At 36.9% G+C, this 20019-nt stretch overlaps 1 protein-coding gene across 1 annotated transcript; it reads right to left on the bottom strand.

Annotated features, from left to right (window-relative positions):
• Nucleotides 1-1748: 1748 nt before the first annotated feature.
• On the bottom strand, nt 1749-15349 carry KLRF2 (killer cell lectin like receptor F2). Its single transcript, XM_043441256.1, has 6 exons — nt 15280-15349; nt 12051-12149; nt 10241-10288; nt 5367-5515; nt 4405-4520; nt 1749-1948 (listed from the first exon to the last, which is right to left on the bottom strand). The coding sequence occupies exons 1-6, from the start codon at nt 15347-15349 to the stop codon at nt 1831-1833; spliced, it is 600 nt and encodes a 199-aa protein (XP_043297191.1). The 3' UTR covers nt 1749-1830.
• Between the last annotated feature and the right edge of the window lie 4670 nt (nt 15350-20019).

Below are 20019 nucleotides of genomic sequence, written 5' to 3'. Positions count from 1 at the left end.
AAATATGAGTGCCTTTTGGATAAATGAGAGAATAAGGTACTTCGTATAAAATTTCAGTTAGAAAACTAAGGGAGTGAGACAATTCTCAATAAAACAATGTTTAAAAGCAAATTTGATTAAAGGGAAATGAATTGTAGAATCAGATTAAATACAAGATTGTATATTACTTTAAGAAGACATTCATAATTACAATGGCTGAGTACTTTATTACCAGTTGAAAGTTTGATTTCTTTTTGATAAAAACTGAAAGTAATAAAGGACAAAGCCCACCATGAAGAAAAAAAATGTTGTATAACCACATATATGCACAGTCTATTACTTCACCAAATGCACAGGAAGAGTTAGAACCCAAGGAATAGAGAAAAAGCAGGATTAGAAGATTAAATTTCATATTTTTTAGACACTGAAGCAACAAGGATAAATAAGAATGTGGAAGACTGAAGTCAGAAATCAACATTCTTTCCCAACCAAAACACATTTTGTTTTGTGTTAGGAAATTGTCAAACATATTTAAAAGTAGAGAAAATAATATAGTGAGTCGCATGTACTCATTAGTCAGTTTTTTTTTGCTTGTTTGTTTTATTTATTTTTTTATTTTTTATTTATTTATTTTTTTTCCAGTGGGTTTTGTCATACATTGATATGAATCAGCCATGGATTTACATGTATTCCCAATCCCGATCCCCCCTCCCACCTCCCTCTCCACCCGATTCCTCTGGGTCTTCCCAGTGCACCAGGCCGAGCACTTTTCTCATGCATCCCACTGGGCTGGTGATCGTTTTCACCATAGATAGTATACATGCTGTTCTTTTGAAATATCCCACCCTCACATTCTCCCACAGAGTTCAAAGTCTGTTCTGTATTCTGTGTCTCTTTTTCTGTTTAAAGAATTCATTTGAACCAGTCCTAATGAGATGGATGAAGGAGCCCATTATACAGAGTGAAGTAAGCCAGAAAGATAAAGAACATTACAGCATACTAACACATATATATGGAATTTAGAAAGGTGATAACGATAACCCTATATGCAAAACAGAAAAAGAAACACAGAAATACAGAACAGACTTTTGAACTTTGTGGGAGAATGTGAGGGTGGGATATTTCAAAAGAACAGCATGTATACTATCTATGGTGAAACAGATCATTATTCAGTTTTAACAGCTATTAACTCATTGTCAATCTTGTAACCAGTCAATCTTAAAGGAAATCAACCCTGAATACTCACTGGAAGAACTGATGCTGAAGGTGAAGCTCCAATACTTTGGTCACCTGATGCGAACAACTGACTCATTGAAAAAGACCCTGATTCCAGGAGAGATTGAAGACAAAAGTAGAGGAGCATGTCAGAGGATGTGATGGCTGGATGGCATCACTGATGCAATGGACATGAACTTGGGGAAACTCCAGGAGATGGTGAGGGACAGGGAGGCCTGGCATGCTGCTGTCCACGGGGTCAAGAAGAATCAGACACGACTGGGTGACTGAACAACAACAATCTTGTATCACTTATAATTTAAGCAAATTCTAGACATAATATCATGTGAATGTTTCCCTATCTGTCTATACAACATAACCACAATACAATTATCACATCTAAAAGTAATTAATAATAATCTCCAATAACATTATTAAAAAATAGGGAATTGTGTTTTCTAGTTTAAAAATAAATTATTACATTTTCTAATTTTGGAGTGTTGTATCTGTAGAGAATATGTGAAAAAATTTTATTTGCATTAAAAAATAGGTTTGTATTCCAAAAACAGATAGGAACTGTTAACATCCATATATTTCTCTTCCAATTATTTAAATGCAGAGATTTGCTTTCGTTGTTCAGACAGCATCTCTCTGGCAAATGCCCTTAAATTTGGAGTCACAGTCTTCGGAATACACGTGATTTCTTGTTATGACAGCACAGCTCATGTTATCAATGGCTCCAATCACCGAGAAACTAGAAGATACAAGGCAGACTTTAGAGCATTTATCTTAAAATAATGGTTATACGTCTTAAAGTTTCCCCCAGCCAACTTGTGCAGGTAATTTTTTTTTTTTTTCCAGCAGTCAAAATGTTGCAGAGATTTTGGAATAGACTCTTCTTTTGTTGCCAGGGACAACAAAAGATTTTAGAATAACAACAGATTTGTCATGACAAATTATAACAACAATATTATATTATAACAACAATAATAACCATAAGAGATTTTAGAATAGACTCTTGTGTTGCCAGTGAGGCACTCTTGATTTGCTTATCCTCCACGCCCTCCCTTCCCAGATGGCTCTTATCTGAGTATCAATACTGTGGGAGTGCAAGTCTGAAGACTAGGAGCATTCCTGACTGTTCCTGCCCTCTCAACCCTCGAATCACATGTATCAGCAAGTCCTGGGCATCCCATCTCAAGATTAGTTCTGACATCCATTTACTTCTCTCCCAAGCTACTGTTACCTCTCTTTCTCCCTGGTCAGAGCCTTGTGATTGAAAATCCATTTCCGTGTCACTTTCCATCTACTCATTTTTCGCATAGCGGCATAAATAATGTCCTTTCAAGACAGCTAAATGCTAAAATGAAAGTTTTGATAAAGTTTACTTGGTGATAGATATTCTACATACTAGTGGGAGTTTCGGGAGTTTCGAAGTTGGAAACTAAGGATGTTTTTAAGTTAAAACTGCTTGCTGCTGCTAAGTCACTTCAGTCGTGTCTGACTCTGCGTGACCCCAGAGACGGCAGCCCACCAGGCTCCTCCATGCCTGGGATTTTCCAAGCAAGAGTACTGGAGTGGGGTGCCATTTCCTTCTCCAAAATAACTGCTAATTCTTCAGTTAACTTCAGTGGTATGTTAGGGTTAGGAATAGGTGTGAATAGAATAATTTTTGAGAGAGCTATTTCCTTAACTATTTTTTCTAGTCCTTGATTGTGTGTTTGTTAGTCACTCAGTCATGTCCAACTCTTTGCAACCCCATGGACTGTAGCCCGCCAGGCTCCTCTGTCCATGGGATTCTCCAGGCAAGAATACTGGAGTGGGTTGCCCTTCCCTTCTCCAGAGGATCTTCCTGACGCAGGGATTGATCTGGCACCTCCTGCAACTCCTGCATTGGCACGTGGATTCTTTACCACTGAGACATCTGAGAAGCCCATCTGCATATCATTTTTCCTTAAATAATTAAATGAAAGCTTTTAAAATGAGATATGTTACTCAGTTATCTACTCTCTTTCTACAATAAACTTCTTTTTTGGCTACAGGATTAAAAAAGAGAGAGAGAGAGAGAGAGAGACGCTGCCATAACAATATACTGTTTTCCAAATAAAAGAACAAAAAAAATGCCTAGTTATTTCTAACTAAATTTTGTCAAGTTTGCAATCAAAGCAGGTCCAAAGAATGAATACTACTTCATACTTTAGTTTAATGTTTGTGAAAGACAAGAATGAGTGGAAAATATCAATATCTAGAACTGAATAAATAGATTGAAATGAACTGACATTTCATGGTCATTGCCCCAAACTTGCCAAATCTCAGGTGCTCTAGCAGGTTAGAATGTTAAGAAAAATCAAAGCACAGAGAATATGCAAACATCTGTGACACATAAGAATCTTAAAACCTTCTTACATGTATTACATTATAGTGTTAACACAAGAATATTGTGAGAAAAGCTTCATTTTTCCATACATGCAAAAAAAAAAGATTTTTTTCCTACACACACAAAAAAATTATTTCAATGAGATTGAAATAATTTTCTAAGGGCAAAATTGCAAATTTGCACTTTCTGATTTCAGCTCAAGAGATGTTTGTATATATTTCAGGTGTTTTTCATTTACAAGTAAATTTTATCTTTGCATTTTGTATATAGAAAATATTTGCTTGGTAATATTTTAAGGGAGATTTCAATCAGTTTAACAATGTAAAAGTAACGATCATTGTTTGCAATTAATAATTTACAGGTTCCATAATGAACACTTTCTAGTCCCTTTGCATGCTCAGTCACTCAGTCATCTCTGAATCCTTGCAATCCCACAGACTAGCCCACCAAGCTCCTCTGTCCATCAGATTTTACCAGCAAGAATACTGGAGCGGGTTGCCACCTCCTCCCCAAAGGAGTCTTCCCAACCCAGGGATCAAACCTGTGTCTCCTGCATTGGCAGGCTGATTCTTTACCACTGAGCCACCTGGAAACCCCCTCTATTCTCTCCAGTAAATGTTAAAAGGAGAAGGAGAGGAAGGAAAGAAGAGAGTAAACGAAGGAAGAAAAAAGATATGAAAGAAAGAAAAAAAAAGGAGAGGAAAAGTTTTTCAAAAGAAATGAGGAGAGAAAGAAGAAAAAGACCAGAAAGCAAAGAAGCTTAAATAAAAATACCTTTCTATAAATAAAACATCAATACCACCACCATCTCTCCCCTGCAAATAAGTACTTACATCTCTTGTTCCACAAAAAGGTGTTCATTTATCCATACCCATTGTTTTCCTGGGGATGCAATACATAGTCCAAGCCAACTAGGTTGTCCAGATTTTAAACTCTTCTGTATGAACTCCTATAGGAGAAATAGTATATTCATTCATTCATTCAAAAAAATTTGGGGATGTGAGGGTGATAGGGTTGTGACACCTGTCACCACATTGATCACCAGGGTTGATTCGGTGATCTGGCTGGCTAGGTGGGTGTCCCCTTCCTCCCTCACCACTCCGTGTGAGTCCCTCCAGAACTTGAGTTCCATCAAAGAGGATGACCATCCCAATAGAGGAGGACCAGTCTTCTGTCAAGAGTATACAAGTATCTGTACTCGCCTGCTAGAACCTCCAAACAAGCTCTCAAAAAAATATTGATGCCTTTTATATAGTAAGACACTGAGCCAGGCATTAATGAAATGATAAATAACCATTTCTTTCAGAATAATAGAGTTTTAAAAAATAAATAATAGTAATTGCAGGCCCCCAGGTGGCCAGAGAGAGCAGAGAGACCAGGGTGCCCTGTACTCCTGGGTGTCCTCTGAATTTGGCTACAGCCTCTCCCAGAACCCCTTCCCAGTCACTCCAGCAGGGCCTTTCCCTGACCCCGAGCTGCTTGTTGACCAACGCCCAATGGCCAGTGAAGGTTTACGGGCTCAATGAGGACCAGCAGTGGGACAGTCAGGACACTGGGCGTGTTATCCGGCTACGTGGAGTGGCTGAAGGGCATGTCCCTGCTAGTTAGGGCCGGACAAAACGTGACCCACTGGAGAAGGGGTTGGCAAGTCACTTCAGGATTCTTGCCTTGAGAACCTCATGAACAGTATGCTGGTTAAGGAATGTTCAAAAGTAATGACTATGAACCACCCACACTTGGAATTGTACTTAGTGATTCACCCTTGAACACTTAAAAACTGTTTTTGACTCCTCACCAGCTCTTTTGAATTTTGAATCACAGGTAAATGTGCCTGTAGCTTTAAACAATCATGTTGACTTTCATTCCAAGTTTTAGAAAAAGCTGAAAATCTGTAACATTTTCCTTGACTCAGTAGCCAGTCACTTGGGCACACATAATTAGTTCCTGAAGGAAAACACGGGGGAAAGAAATCAGTTAAACTACAGTCATTAGAGAAAGTGTGAATAGTATCAACTATGACTGAGTGGAAAATAGATTTTTGCCAACTCATTTTTTTGTGATTAAAAGGTACCTCATTAGCAGAACGAGAATGAAAGTAATTCAGAATCTGTATATTTCCTGGAATGGAGGCAGTGTTCGGGGCTATGGATTGCAGAGAACAAAGCTTATGAATTCTGATCCCATAATTAGGAGAGATAAATATATATATTTTAAGTGTTTATAACTAATCGAAAAATTAAAAACCTGTTGTTTGATTCTTTCCCATATCTGTTTCTAATTTCTTTTCCTTGAGGCTGTCCTTACAACCTGCACTTCCTTTCTGTGAGATTACTTTTCATCATCGTTTCTTACCTTATTGTGTTGATTGCTTTTCAATTACACTGTTTCCCTAGTCTTGAATAGCCTTCCCTTCCTCTTCATCCTCTAAATTATGTGTATCTTTTAATGATCAACTGCATTTCTGAGGTAGGAGATAGGCGCCTGAGCCAGACAGCTGCTGTTTGTTAAGTGGAGTAAAATTGAAGTTTTGTTCTCACCCAGACCCTCCAAAGACAAAGCTAGTGGCAGAAGCTGAGCACTACTAAAGTAAAAAGATAAGATGACCACTTCTGAGGTCAAGGAAAACTCCCCTGTCTGCATGTACACAGGAAGACTCTTTGGGGGTCAAAAATGGAGGGTGTGCCATCCCATTGTAAGTGTGCACGTGTACCCACAGGCCTCTGCTGTGGGATCCATCTCAGCAAAATGTTTTTGTGCACCCATGTTGGGGAGGGTCTGAGGACTAGTCAAGTGTGGGGAAAGAACTGAGATACTTGGCCAAAGGTAAAGACCCAGAAGAACTGTCCTATACTAGTGATGTAGATTGCCTCTTTACTGTGCTCTGCCTCATTAGCAAGGACGCCCACACTCTTCCTCTCTGGGTGTGTATCTCTGCCTTGCTTCTGTCTTAAATAAACAAACTGCTTCTCTGTGTGCTTTCCCACTTTTTACACTGTTTCTAATAATAAACTTTGTGCATGTGTTTACAGTTTTTGCTTCCTTGAAACATTCTTGCTTTCAAATGGGGGAAAGAGCCAGGGCTGCTCTTCATCTAGTCTCTAACCCCTGGTGGACTAGAGGCTGCTATTGCTGCTGCTGCTAAGTCGCTTCAGTCGTGTCTGACTCTGTGCAACCCCATAGTCGACAGCCCACCAGGCTCCTCCATCCCTGGGATTCTCCAGGCAAGAACACTGGAGTGGGTTGCCGTTTCCTTCTCCGATGCATGAAAGTGAAAAGTGAAAGTGAAGTCGTTCCATCGTGTCCGACTCTTAGCGACCCCATGGACTGCAGCCTACCAGGCTCCTCCGTCCATGGGATTTTCCAGGCAAGAGTACTGGAGTCGGGGGACTAGAGGCTAGGATTCCTGATTGTCATCGAGGCTACCTAGGTTCAATTCTTGAGGAGGGAACTAAGATCTCTCTTTATGACTGCTCCCTGCTATCTCTCTGAGATCGTTTTTCACCTCAGAAACAAAGTTTTTAAGCAGTCATAATTTCTGCCACCTCTAAGAATCAGAACACTCAGGTGCCGCTTAACTAAAGATGAATTGTCCATGTCATTGTCACTTGTGAATGACTCCATAGCTTTTATCTGATAGGAAGGTTCTTCAGGTAACTGACATATTCATCTCCTATCATACATCACTTTAATTATAGTGCCTGAGGGTTGATTGTTGAATGATTGAATTAAATATCCATAAGTTAGAGCATGTCACACTTTTCATGGCTAATATTTTAGTTTGTCATCTATAAGCTTAAATTTTTTAAAAATTCATTTTAGGAAATTGAATTAAGATGTCTAGCTATGATGGGAAAACAAAGTTACATCAGCAGACATGACTTGAAGAAGACTATCATGGACTAATTTTCAATATATAAAACATCAATATATCTTTAACTACTTTCTACTAGGGAAGAGTTGACAATCCTGAATAACTATAATCTTCCAAAAATACGTGATGACTCAGGGTACTTGGATTCTAATCTCAGCTATACAAGTACATTCGTGCCTGTGTGCTAAGTCACTTCAGTCGTGTCTGAGTCTGTGCAACCCATGGACTATAGCTGCCTGGTTCCTCTGTCCATGGGATTCTCCAGGCGAGAATACTGGAGTGGGTTGCCATGCCCTTCTCCAGGGGACTTTCCTGACCCAGGGATTGAACTCACATCTCTTATGTCTCCTGCACTGGCAGGCAGGTTCTTTACCACCATGGCCACCTGGGAAGCCTGTACAAGTACATAGTCATGTGCTAAAATGACCTTAATATACTTCCAATTTTTTATTGGAGAGATGCTATTTATTCACTAGTGAAAATGAGTCATTTGGGCAAACTAATTCTATTACATGGATTCTGATAGACTGGTCAGTAAAGTACAGGTCTAGAGCTGCAAAACACACTGAAAATACTCCAAATGATCAATGTAATATGCTAAAGCCACAAAAAAATGCAAAATGTGGACACTTATTGTCCAGGAGAATTATAAGAGTTAATTCAGTTTCAAGTACCATGTTCTACAATAAGGAGAAATATCATGAGGATGAGGATGGAGAAAAATACTTATTGAGCAACAGGAATTTGTATCAATTCCTGTCTCAGATGGTTTACATAACAATAACTAAACAAAATGCCATTACTGTGGGCCAAGCAGGTTTATAAGCACTTAACATATATTTATTTTTTTAAAACAACTTTATAAAATAGAGAGATGCATTCAGTGAAGCAATAGAGATAGACACAGTAAAACCCAGGACATGAGAAATTAGACACAACCATAATCCATTTTTTTTCAACATTAAATAAATGTCTAAGTAGGAAACAAAAGGAAGTAAGGAGAATGTACAGATTTAGAGACTCGAGAGACATTTTAGCTGATGTAACTTCTTTGCTCTGGTTTTAACAAATAAAATGGAAAAAAAGATCTAATGCTGATGGAATAGTAGATGATATTAGGAGGTCGTTGCCAACTTGGTTTTAGGAATTGTGGTAGAATTCTAAAATGGGCCCAAGGAGACATCAGATGGTGCAGCTGCTTTGGGAAATCAGGGGCAGTTCCTCCAAATATTCAAGCAAAGAATTGCTATATAACTCAATAATTCTATTCCTAGGTAGGCACTGCCATATATGAAATGAAAACACACCCACACTCACCTCAAGAGAGAAATGGTAACTATGTGATGTGATGGAGATAGAAATCATCTTGCAATATATGTATATTAAATCAACCCATTGTACACCATAAACAAACACAGGACTTATAGTGACATTGTGATTGTGTTAAACCCTTAACTGTCAGAATCACATACTAAAATATTTAAATATTAAATGGCATGATAGCTGGTAATTGCTTTAATAAAACCTAGTATGAAAGTGTGATAGAGGTGGAGATATAGATGAGATAATCTTCGTTACATATTGATAACTGTTGATACCAATTGAAAGGCACATGGAGATTTATTATATAATTCTTTCCACTTATAATTATATTTTGCATAATACAAATCTGTTGTTTAGTGCAAAGTTTTGTCCAAATCATTTGAAATCCTGTGGACTGCAGCCCACCAGGCTACTCTGTTCATCGGATTTCCCAGGCAAGAATACTGGAGTGGGTTGCCATTTCCTCCTCGAGGGGATCTTCCTGACCGAGGGATCAAACATTGCTGGAGACCTGGGATTTCCCAGGCAAGAATACTGGAGTGGGTTGCCATTTCCTCCTCGAGGGGATCTTCCTGACTGAGGGATCAAACAATTCTGGAGACCGTGTCTCCAGCATTGGCAGGTGGGTTCTTACCACTGAACCACCAGGGAAACGTAATAGAAATACAAGAATATAATAAAACAAAACCTTATGAAGTAGAAATTATTATGCTCAATTTACAGAGGAGAAAGTGAGTCACACAGACATTATCCTGAAGTCATACAGCCGATAAATATTAAAGCTGAAGTTTCAACCCAATTACTTTGGTTCCATAACCCATGTTACTAATGACTGAATCATGCCATCCTGCTCTATGCTAATTGGTATGTTAGAGTTCTTCAGAGAAGTAGAACTAACAGAATTTTGTGTCTGTGTGTGCATGTTTAAAGAGAGAGAAAGAAAGAATGAGAATGAAAGGAGAGAGAGATTTTAAGGAACTGGCTCATGTGGTCATTAAGGCTAGCAAGTCCAAAATGTTCAGGCTGGCAGGTTGGAGACCCAAGGAAGAGTTGGTGTTGCAGCCCAAATCTGTAGGCATTCTAGAGGTTTAATTTCTTCTTCCCCTGAAAACTTCAGTATTTGTCTCTTAGGGCTTTCAACCGATTGAGTGAAGTCCACCCACATTCTGGAAGGTGATTTGCTTTACTCAAAATCTATTGACTTACATATTAACATAACCTAAAAAGTATGTTCACAGCAACATTGAAACAAGTGTTTGATCAAATATGTGGGTATTGTGCACTGCCTAACCAAGTTCACACATGTAATTTGAACAGTTATAATTGGTTCAATCTACACGAAACATCCCATGTTAGTTATTATATTCTTCCTTTGCAAGTTTTCAAAACTAATGTTTAATTTTCCTAAATTTGTGTGACCAGTTAATTGAAATCTTTGATTCAAACAGAACAGCACATTACAGACAGATGATTACCTGCTAGGCCGGTGATATTAGCTTTCTGAAAGAAATCCATTTCTCTATCTGCACTCAATGCAAAGGGAAAAATATAAAGAGAAACTTAAAATGGATAGAAGTCTAGGTATGTGAAAATAAGCATGCTAGCACAAAATAAAAGCAATCAAATAAAAATTCAAAATCTCTCTTTTCTGCTATGCCTCTATTCCCCTCTGTCCTGAGAGTTAACTACTTTTTACTATATCTATTTTTACTGATTTAAGTACTAATCAAAGTTCCAAAAATTCTGTGCATTCTTAAAACTCATACCTTTTACTTTTTTGTATATTAATTTTTTCACTGAACTTTTTAATTGATATTATTTCATCTTATTGGAGGCATACACACAAGAAACTCCTTTCACCTTATTAAGTTCCTTCAGCTTCTTATTTGCATTATCTGTAGATTTTTTAACAGAATGAATTAATTGCTTTCCAGAACACAGAACAGCTGATAATCTGAAAGGTCTTTTGATTACATTCCCAAGCTAGTTTCACTCTATCTAAAATTAGCCTCACCCCCTTATTTGTTCCAAAAGAATGCATAAAAAACTTACATTAAAATCAAGATTGTTCATAATTTTTAGAACATTGCTACAGTGGTATAATTTTATGTACATTTGAAAATGTGAGGCCAATTTGTCTTTTCTTTGAGAGGAAATGAATTCTTCACGTAAATGTTTAGGGTCATGTCTTTGTCTGTGGTGTTCTGAAATACAATGAATCTATTCTGTCTGTCTATCTAATTGCTTTAGGAGCATTTTTATTTGTTTTTGATATGATATGATGGGAAATGCCACTATAAGCAAAGTAAGAGGCTGTCAAGACACCAGTCTAAAAGAGCATACCATAAAGTCTTCCCATTAATAACTTTGCTTCTGCACTCTTATCTCTGAAAATGGGCTCCTCTCCAGGTTTTGCTGTGAGGAACCGCTTCATCTACATTGAAGCCATCTATTAACCGTTTTCTGAACTGTGGTTCCTTCCCTTGATTTATCCAATAGCATTAGCCCATCCACTTTTCATTTTCTTTACAATTTTCTTCATTTACCCTTTTGTGTTTCTATTCATTTTTCTACTTTGTTTTTTATTTAGTTATTTTTTACTATTCTAATATAAAATCTTGGGAAAGAGTGTAAGTAAATATTTATGGTCAATACTTTGTTTTGAACTAGAAGCATGAAAGTATTTTTAAACTGGTCAAAGTATAAGCACAAATCTAAAAGAAACACCAATATTAAAATTGTCACTAATTTATTTATATATTTATAAATAGTAAAGAATATTATCCCCACTAATATATGTATCAAGGTATTAAATTTTATTGGTTTCCTTGAGCCCTATATTTTCAAAAACTACAGTTTCAAGGGAAAGTTATAGAAACCATGAATTAGTCTGGTTTCTTCAAAAGAAACAACTACAGAATACATACATTAACTACTACTTCAGAAAAAAAAGTGTGCAGATACTTTTCAATCACTGTCTTGTCTCTCAAGGTGATACCAATGAGCACATAATTTTAATAAAAATACAGTAGCAATTTCTTAATAAAATGGTGCCAATCTTTACTGGAGGTTCTTCATAAGAAGAGGTATGGAATAAGTGTTAATTTTATACTTGAGTGTTTCCTAATTTTTCTTAATTTAAAAATAATTTTGTAATATGACATACATAACTGGTCAACTTACCAATATTGAGCTACAGTGTGGAGCTTATGTTGATAGTAAAAGGAACGAAAGATCAACTATTATTTTTGAAAGTGAAAAAATAAATTAAAATTCCATACTCACCCCGAAAGTTCAGGCCAATTACTGCCATCATGATAATAAGGGTGCCAATGCACCCAAGTACTAGCATGAGACAGTAACACTGTAGATACAGGGTGACATCTGAAACATTGAAATTTTTTTCAAAAATTTTAGAAGTCTGTGACTATTTACTTTGTATACATTTTTCTGTATTGTTTTTATTACAGAGAAAATCTATGTTCATTTTAGATACAGCATTAGAATCTATGATTAATGTATGTATAAGCTTTTTACTTTAATTTATTTTTGTTTAATCTTTAGTTTATAATTTTAATTTGTACCCACATTATGACAAAAAAAGCATGATTAATTGAAGTTTTATTTATTTTTTTCTTTTTTTTCCATTTATTTTTATTAGTTGGAGGCTAATTACTTTACAATATTGTAGTGATTAATTGAAATTTTAAAATACAATACAAAAGCAGAGAGATGCTATGGTTATTGAATGTGTTGGATTATTCTGAAATTGTCTTGCTTTGTTGATTGTTTGGTGACTTTTGATGACTTACAATGACATTAAATTGTTTCTGCATGAATAAAGTATATATGTATATATATGTGAATAATATATCATGCATATAATATATTAAGTAATATATTAAGGGGTTTGAGGGAGAATGGATTCATGTTTATGTACGGCTGAGTCCCTTTTCTGTTCACCTGAAGCTATCACAGCATTATTAAGAAGCTATACCCAACACAAAATAAAAAGTTTAAAAAATTAATTAAAAAATTAAAAAATATAAAATAGAAGGAGATGCAAAAGTAATATACTAGAGGTATGAAGCCTTAGTATATAAAATACAAAATATATAATTTATATTCTATATGTAGAATAATATCTATATCAGCTACTGTCATGTATATTATTTATTTTAATGACTCGCTATAACAAATAAAAGAACATTTATTGAAGTTCTATTACTGTACCAGTCACTGTACTGGAAATATTTCCATGTTATTCCACTTTTACATATGGTATACTGTATTTTCCTGGCTTTGATGTTTTGGACAGAAATTAGCATCAACCTAAACAGCATAGATCTTGATTAGTGAAGCTTGTCTAAAATTTATGCCATAGTACTCCTCTGGCTCAGATTTGGCAGGAATGGTCCCTTTACAGAGGAGAAAACAGGGAACTTTCAAATACCTTAAATAGAGATACTATGTTAAGATCCTCTTTCAATTTTAATCTATTTTTGGTCACATACAAAAGTAGAAAGACCTCTGAAAAAGTGAAGGTGAAGTTGTGTCCGACTCCTTGCAACCCCATGGACTATACAGTCCATGGAATTCTCTAGGCCTGAGTATTGGAGTGGGTGGGTAGTCTTCCCTTCTCCAAGGGATCTTTGCAACCCAGGGATTAAAACCAGGTATCCTGCATTGCAGGCGGATTCTTTACCAACTGACCCACCAGGGAAGCCCAAGGATACTAAAGTGGGTTACCTATCCCTTCTCCAGGGGATCTTCCTGACCTGGGAGTTGAACCGGGGTCTCCTGCATTACAGGAAGATTCTTTACCAGCTGAGCTACCAGGGAAGCCCCAAAGACCTTTACTTCACCCAAAATCCTCATAATACATTTTCTCAATTTTATGACCAGATATCAGTCCTGGGCACATAGATCTGCAGTTAACAGTTTCCGTACTTGCCAGAGAGGACAATTTTAAGTTTAATGCCAAATACTATTATAGCTATAAATTAAAAGCCAATGTTCTTTTACATAAGCCACAATTTACATACTGTATCAAGCCAGGTACCTAAAGTGCATTGTATTGGTCCATTCTATACCTACTTAACTGGTTGCCGTTAGCCTAAGTGGTTCAATATTAAGAAACTGCTCTTTGAATTCCATTATTATTACTCCTGCAAGATTATTAGCTGTGTTATTCATATCTGCTTTATGTTGGGAAATTTTCCTTGCCTGGTGGGCTACAGTCCATAGGGTCGCAAAGAGTTGGTCACGACTGAGCAGCTAACACTTACTAGCTTACTTACTTACTTATGCAATAAGTGTAACTTTATTTTACAGTATGAGTCAAATAACTGGGCAGGTTTTCTTTTCACTCATCAATAATAAGCAAGCTTAGAATCCAATTTATCAAACACAAACATGCTTAATATGTAATTTCTGCTGAACTACAAGCTTAATATATGTTGCCAGTCCCTTTCATCTTTCACTCATAATTTAAATGGATGTTATCTTATATTCTATGTATCTATACTCAGATTTCATATGTCTCTACTCTCTTGTCTATTACAAGGTGGTTTATACATTAAAGAAGAAATAGCTAATAATTTAGTTTCATTTACTGTAATGTCTACATTAAAAAAAATCACAATATAGGGACTTCCCTGGCAGTTCAGAGGTTAAGACTTCACACTCCCAATGCAGGGGGCACAGGTTTGATCCCTGGTTGGGGAACTAAAATTCTGCATGCTACATGGCACAGCCTAAAAAATAAATTAAAAATAAAGTAAAATAACAGGAAGAAACATCCATAAAAAAGAGGGGAGCATAAAATGAAAGTAGATATTTAAATAAACATTAAAAAGAGAGAGGAAAAAAATCACAATATATGTTTGCTTTATTATAAATAAAAGTATTGAGATTTAAAAGAAAAAAAGAAATTGTCAAAGGTCAGGCACTTTGTGGGGCTTAGGGTTGAACTCAGTCAATTTGACTCAATTTGACTCTCATTCCCAAAGGAGTATTCTGCCAATTCCATGGATCTTTTGTGAACATTGAAAATATGTATGTATAAAAATGACTTTAAGGCTATAAAACACTATATACCACTGCTACTCCCAATACTAGCTCTTTACTTTTGAAGTATAGTAGACATCTTCATGTACATAACACACCCAAATGATTGTGTAGCTTTCTTATATTTTATAAAAGAGATAATTTATGCAAAAGTGCTGTTTTTGACCTTTTAGTTGAAAGTTGCATTCTTATTCTATTCAAAGCATTGCTACTTTGAAGGGATTATACATTATCCTATTAGCATTTCTCTGTACCCATGGCTGCAAAAATCATCTTTTTATGGCTGATGCTTATAGAAGTCTGAACACTTTATCTTAGACGATTCATGATGATCTTTTAAAATCCCAGAATATGGTTAATTTTAAAACATTGATGATAATTTTGCTCCTAACAGAATAATGCAACCTTAAACTGGAGTCTAAATGAAGGGGACTAATATTCCTACCTTTAGATTTTTTTCTCGATTCAAAGCGATTCTTGAATTTCAGCCTCATATAGCCATCTTCATTCTCCATTTCCTCAAACGTTTTCATATAATATTACCCAGAAAATAGGAAAAATAAAATAGAGAATATCCTCAGCCTTGAATACTTCTCCTAAGCACGATATACCAAAAGCTAAAAGGAAGTCCAAAAATAATCAAAATTCACTCTGGCAGGGCTATCTAAAACCACACAGGATATGTTGGTGAATGAAAATGAAGAGACATGTTGATTTCTAGATAAAATTCTGTATGTTGAAAGGTAAGAGTGGTTTTTTTTGTTTGACTCTTTTCAACTACCTTGTTATAAATAGACAAATAACTTGGCTGAATTATGTTCTGGTGTTGTTGGAAGGTAGAAATTGTGAGAAGTGAAATTGAATATCTTGCTAAGGAGATGTCCAAGCAAAGTGTTGAAGGTTCTGCCAGGGTGTCCTTACTATTTATAGTAATATGTGAGAGGTGAGAGATAATTAAGGAATCATTAAGCAAAGTAACCAGAAATTGAAGATTTGGAAAATTCTCAGCCTACCCATATAAAGGAAGTAAAAAGGCATGCTCCGGAGAAAAGACCAGAAGTGTGGCCAGACAATCATTCCATAAAGAGACTATGCATGATTTTCATTAGCCTTATCATCAGCCCACTAGGGTTTGCAGTGGTAGAGAATCTGCCTGCCAATGCAAGAGATGTGGGTTCGATCCTGGGTGGGTAGATCCCTTGGAGTAGGAAATGTCAACCTGCACCAACATTCTTGCCTGGGAAATTCCATGGACAGAGGAGACTTGTGGGCTAGAGTCCATGGGATCGAAAAAAGTCAAACACAACTGAATGACTGAGCACACACACACAAACACACATCATCACCATCATCAGAAGCCATGAATAAAGGTAGAAATATACCAGCAGAGACATTGCAAGTTTGAAATAAATGGGGCAGAGGTAAACTAACACAAAGGACGATTTTCAGACGTCTGGAGCTATCCTGCTGTGAGCATGCTTTATCCTTCAAGAAGGATGGTCCTGAAGACCATTTGGAGATCATCAGGGTTACTACTCCCACCATAAGCCTAGAGCATGCAGAAACAAGCAGGGGTGAGGAATGGTGACAAGACTATTTCCTCCTGGATTTCTGAATGTGGGGCCACCTCCTCAGCTTCAGCAGACAAGGCCGCCCCCATTCAGAACCTCAAAGACAAGGCCATCACTCAGATCAGAGCAGGCAGGGCCTCCACCTAAGACCCTGGAGATGACGCTGCTCTTCCAGTAGACCCAGAAAGCAGAACATCCAGTCAAAGAGGATAATTCTTGAGTCTTCAGGGTCAATGGAATTTGCCTCTCCAGGATTTGGACTGGCATGGAACCCATGACTACATTATTCTTTCTGATTTCTACCTTTTGGAGAGGGAGTGTCTGCCTTGAGCCTGCCTGATCCTGTATTACAGAAGCACATAACTTGGACGGTTTCACAGCTACAGGGGCATTTTGCCTTGGGATGCATCACACCTGGAGTCTCACCATCTCTGATTTAGATGAGACTGTGCACTTGGAATTGATGGATGGGTTGAGATTCTTGAAGCTGTTGGGTTGAATGTATTTAACATGTGAGAAAGACATGACTTTTGGGAGCCAGAAGATGGAAAATTATGGGCTAAGTTTTGTCCCTCAAAGTTCAGACATTGACGCCCTAACTTCAAATGTGACTGTATTTGGAAACAGGGCCTTGATCAAGATAATTAAGGTGAAGACACTGGGGGGAGCCCTAATCTGATAAGATTGGTGCCCTTGTTAAAAGGGATGAGACTCCAGAGAGTGCTCTCTCTTCTTGCACACAGAAAAAAAAAAAAAGGTAACATGAGGACACAGTGAAAAGACAGCCATCTGTAAACCAGGAAGAAAGATCTCAGCAGCCATCTACCTTCTGGCACCTTGATCTTGGATTTTCAGTCTCCAGAACTGTGAGAAAATAAATTTCTATTGTTTTAGCTACCACGTATTTTTTTACAGTGGCCTGAGAGGTTGCCATAACAAATCACTTTGAGGGTGGACTCGGCATTTATTAGGATTTATACTAGTCATGGTATTGAAGAGGACCTGCTTTCTCTTTCAATAACTGAAGTTCAATCATTAAATAGAATCGTTATTGAAAATTACGTTATCTAAACTTAAATAACTCATATTAAATGCAAAGTATATACACTACTATGTATAAAATAAATAACTAATGAGCACCTACTATATAGCCCAGGGAGCCCTAGTCAATGTTCTGTGGTGACCTAAATGGAAAGGAAATCCATAAAATAGGGGTTATGTGTATATGTATAGCTGACTCACTTTGGTTTACAACAGGAATTAGCACAAAGTTGTAAATTAACTATGCTCCAATAAACTTAAAAAAAAAAACAAAGGTAATTAAAAACACATAAAAATTCAAAGCTGTGGTTTTTCTAGCAGTCATGTATGGATGTGAGAGTTGGACCTTGAAGAAAGCTGAGCACAGAAGAATTGATGCTTTTGAATTGTGGTGTTGGAGAAGACTCTTGAGAGTCCCTTGGACTGCAAGGAGATTAAACCTGTCAATCATATAGGAAATCAATCCTGAAGATTCTTTGGAAGGACTGATGTTGAAGCTGAATCTCCAAACTTTGGCCACCTGATGCAAAGAACTGACTCATTGGAAAAGATCCTGATGCTGGGAAAGATTGAAGGCAAGAGGAGAAGAGGAAGGCAGAGGATGAAATGGTGGATGGCATCATTGATTCAAAGGACATGAGTTTGAGCAAGCTCCAGGAGTTGGTGATGGACAGGGAAGCCTGGCGTGCTACAGTCCATGAGGTCACAAAGAGTCAGACATGACTGAGCGACTGAGCTGAACTGAATAAAAACACAGAAGTCACCAGTTTTTTTTTTTTATTAGTAGTAGTATTATGAAGCTATTTATACACAGATCTGTATTTATACACAGATCTGCTACTGCACATCTGTATTAAATTCTGGTGTATTTATACACAGATCTGCTACTGCACATCTGTGTTAAATTCTGATATTCACTAATGTCACAAAGGTAGCTTGCAATCAGCCACACTGGGCATAATTGCATCATAGAAACCACTGAATTATTACAATTAAAAAGACTGACCATATCAAAAGTTGCCATTGATGTGAAATCACTGGAACCATTCTACATTAATGATGGACATAGTACAATTTCTTTGGGAAATGTTATATTTTTATAAGCTGTTTTAAACATATTTTCATCGAATAAGAAAACAGCTTGTGGTAAAATTTATAACCAAAAAGTTTGTATTTAATGCATGCAATCTGAAGAGTGTGGACATAAGCCAATAATAACTTCAGCACAACTAAGATGGTAGACATACCCATCACCTTCCAGATCACAACTGGAGTGTTCTTATCATAAAAGAGAGAGAAAAGACAAAAATATATATTTTCTATCTGACCTAGCAATTCTACTCCCAGGTATTTCCTCAAAAGATAAGAAAATATATGTCCACAGAAAGACTTTAACAGAAATATTGATGCTAGTTTTATATATAGTAGCAAAAGTCGGAAACAACTCAATGGGCTAGTGATAAGCAAAACTTTATAAATCCACACAATGGAATTCCATGTAGCAGTAATAAAGAATGAACCATTTGTCTATGCAACCATATGGATGAAACTCAAAAGCATTATGCTGAGCAAAAGACACTAGACTCACAAAGAATGCATACTGTGTGTTTCCGTTTATACAAAATTCTAAAACCAGCAAAATTTATCTCCATTAATAAGAGGTTAGCGGCTGCCTACTTCCACAAGGTAGGGAAATGAATTGCAAAGATACATCAGGGAACATTTTGAAGAAATGAAAATGTTTTATATTTTGAGTCAAATTTTATATCTTGACCTTCCTTTGGAACAAAAGTAAATTTCACTCAACCATGGTATTGTGGTTTTGGTTTCGGACCACCACAATAAAGTTAAGACTTCCATAAAGCAAGTCACACAAATGTTTTGGTTTTCCAGTGCATATAAACTTTATATTTATATGATATTATAGCCTACTAAGTGTGAAATAGTTGTGTCTAACAAATGTACATAGCTTAATTTTTAAATATTTTATTGCTGAAAAGTGCTCACCATCTCTGACATACAGGGTTGGTACAAACCTTCAACCTGTAAAAACTGCAGTATTCAAAAGGCACAAAAATACAAAGTGTGTCTGTGTTTTCCTGTATGTGTTCCTAATAGTCCTATGGATAGAATGCTTTGGTGATGGCATAAGTAGAGTATGTTCATTTTCCCTCAAACTTTCTTTCTTTCTGTCCCCAAATGGAAACTGTGGAATCCTATACCAAGGTCACAAGTGAGAGGCCTTGTACTAAGGCCACAGGCAAGGAGCCTGGCACCAGGGTCATCTCCAGAACTTACTGAGCCCCATACTCTCTGACTCTGTATGAATTATACTCTGCATCTGGCATTCTTTCCCTCTTGTAACATTTTTCATTTCAGAAAGAAGGCCACAGTTGATAACTTCAGAAAAGACCAGCCCCAGATATCCAGTTGCCTGATGCCAGCTGTGGCTGTTTTGAAATTTTGCAAAAGAAAATAAAGGAAGACCTTCCTTAGGATACAAAACCTCTGCCTATTTCCCAGAGGCAGGGCACAGTTCTTGAGGCGCTAGCCTCCTGAGTTTTGCCGTTTGC

This window comes from Cervus canadensis, chromosome 21 (assembly GCF_019320065.1).
Source record: "Cervus canadensis isolate Bull #8, Minnesota chromosome 21, ASM1932006v1, whole genome shotgun sequence".
Classification (NCBI taxonomy): Eukaryota; Metazoa; Chordata; class Mammalia; order Artiodactyla; family Cervidae; genus Cervus; species Cervus canadensis.
This window is presented reverse-complemented; position numbering and strand designations above follow the sequence as displayed.

Bases quoted from the DNA above. Each gene is read 5' to 3' on its own strand.
- KLRF2 (XM_043441256.1), bottom strand. From the start codon at position 15,349: ATGGAGAATGAAGATGGCTATATGAGGCTGAAATTCAAGAATCGCTTT. The intron at 4,521-5,366 runs GTGAGGAGTCAA...TTTCTCCTATAG, and splicing joins TTCAAAATTCAAAAGAGCTG to GAGTTCATACAGAAGAGTTT. The intron at 1,949-4,404 runs GTAAGTACTTAT...TGTATCTTCTAG, and splicing joins CTTTTTGTGGAACAAGAGAT to TTTCTCGGTGATTGGAGCCA.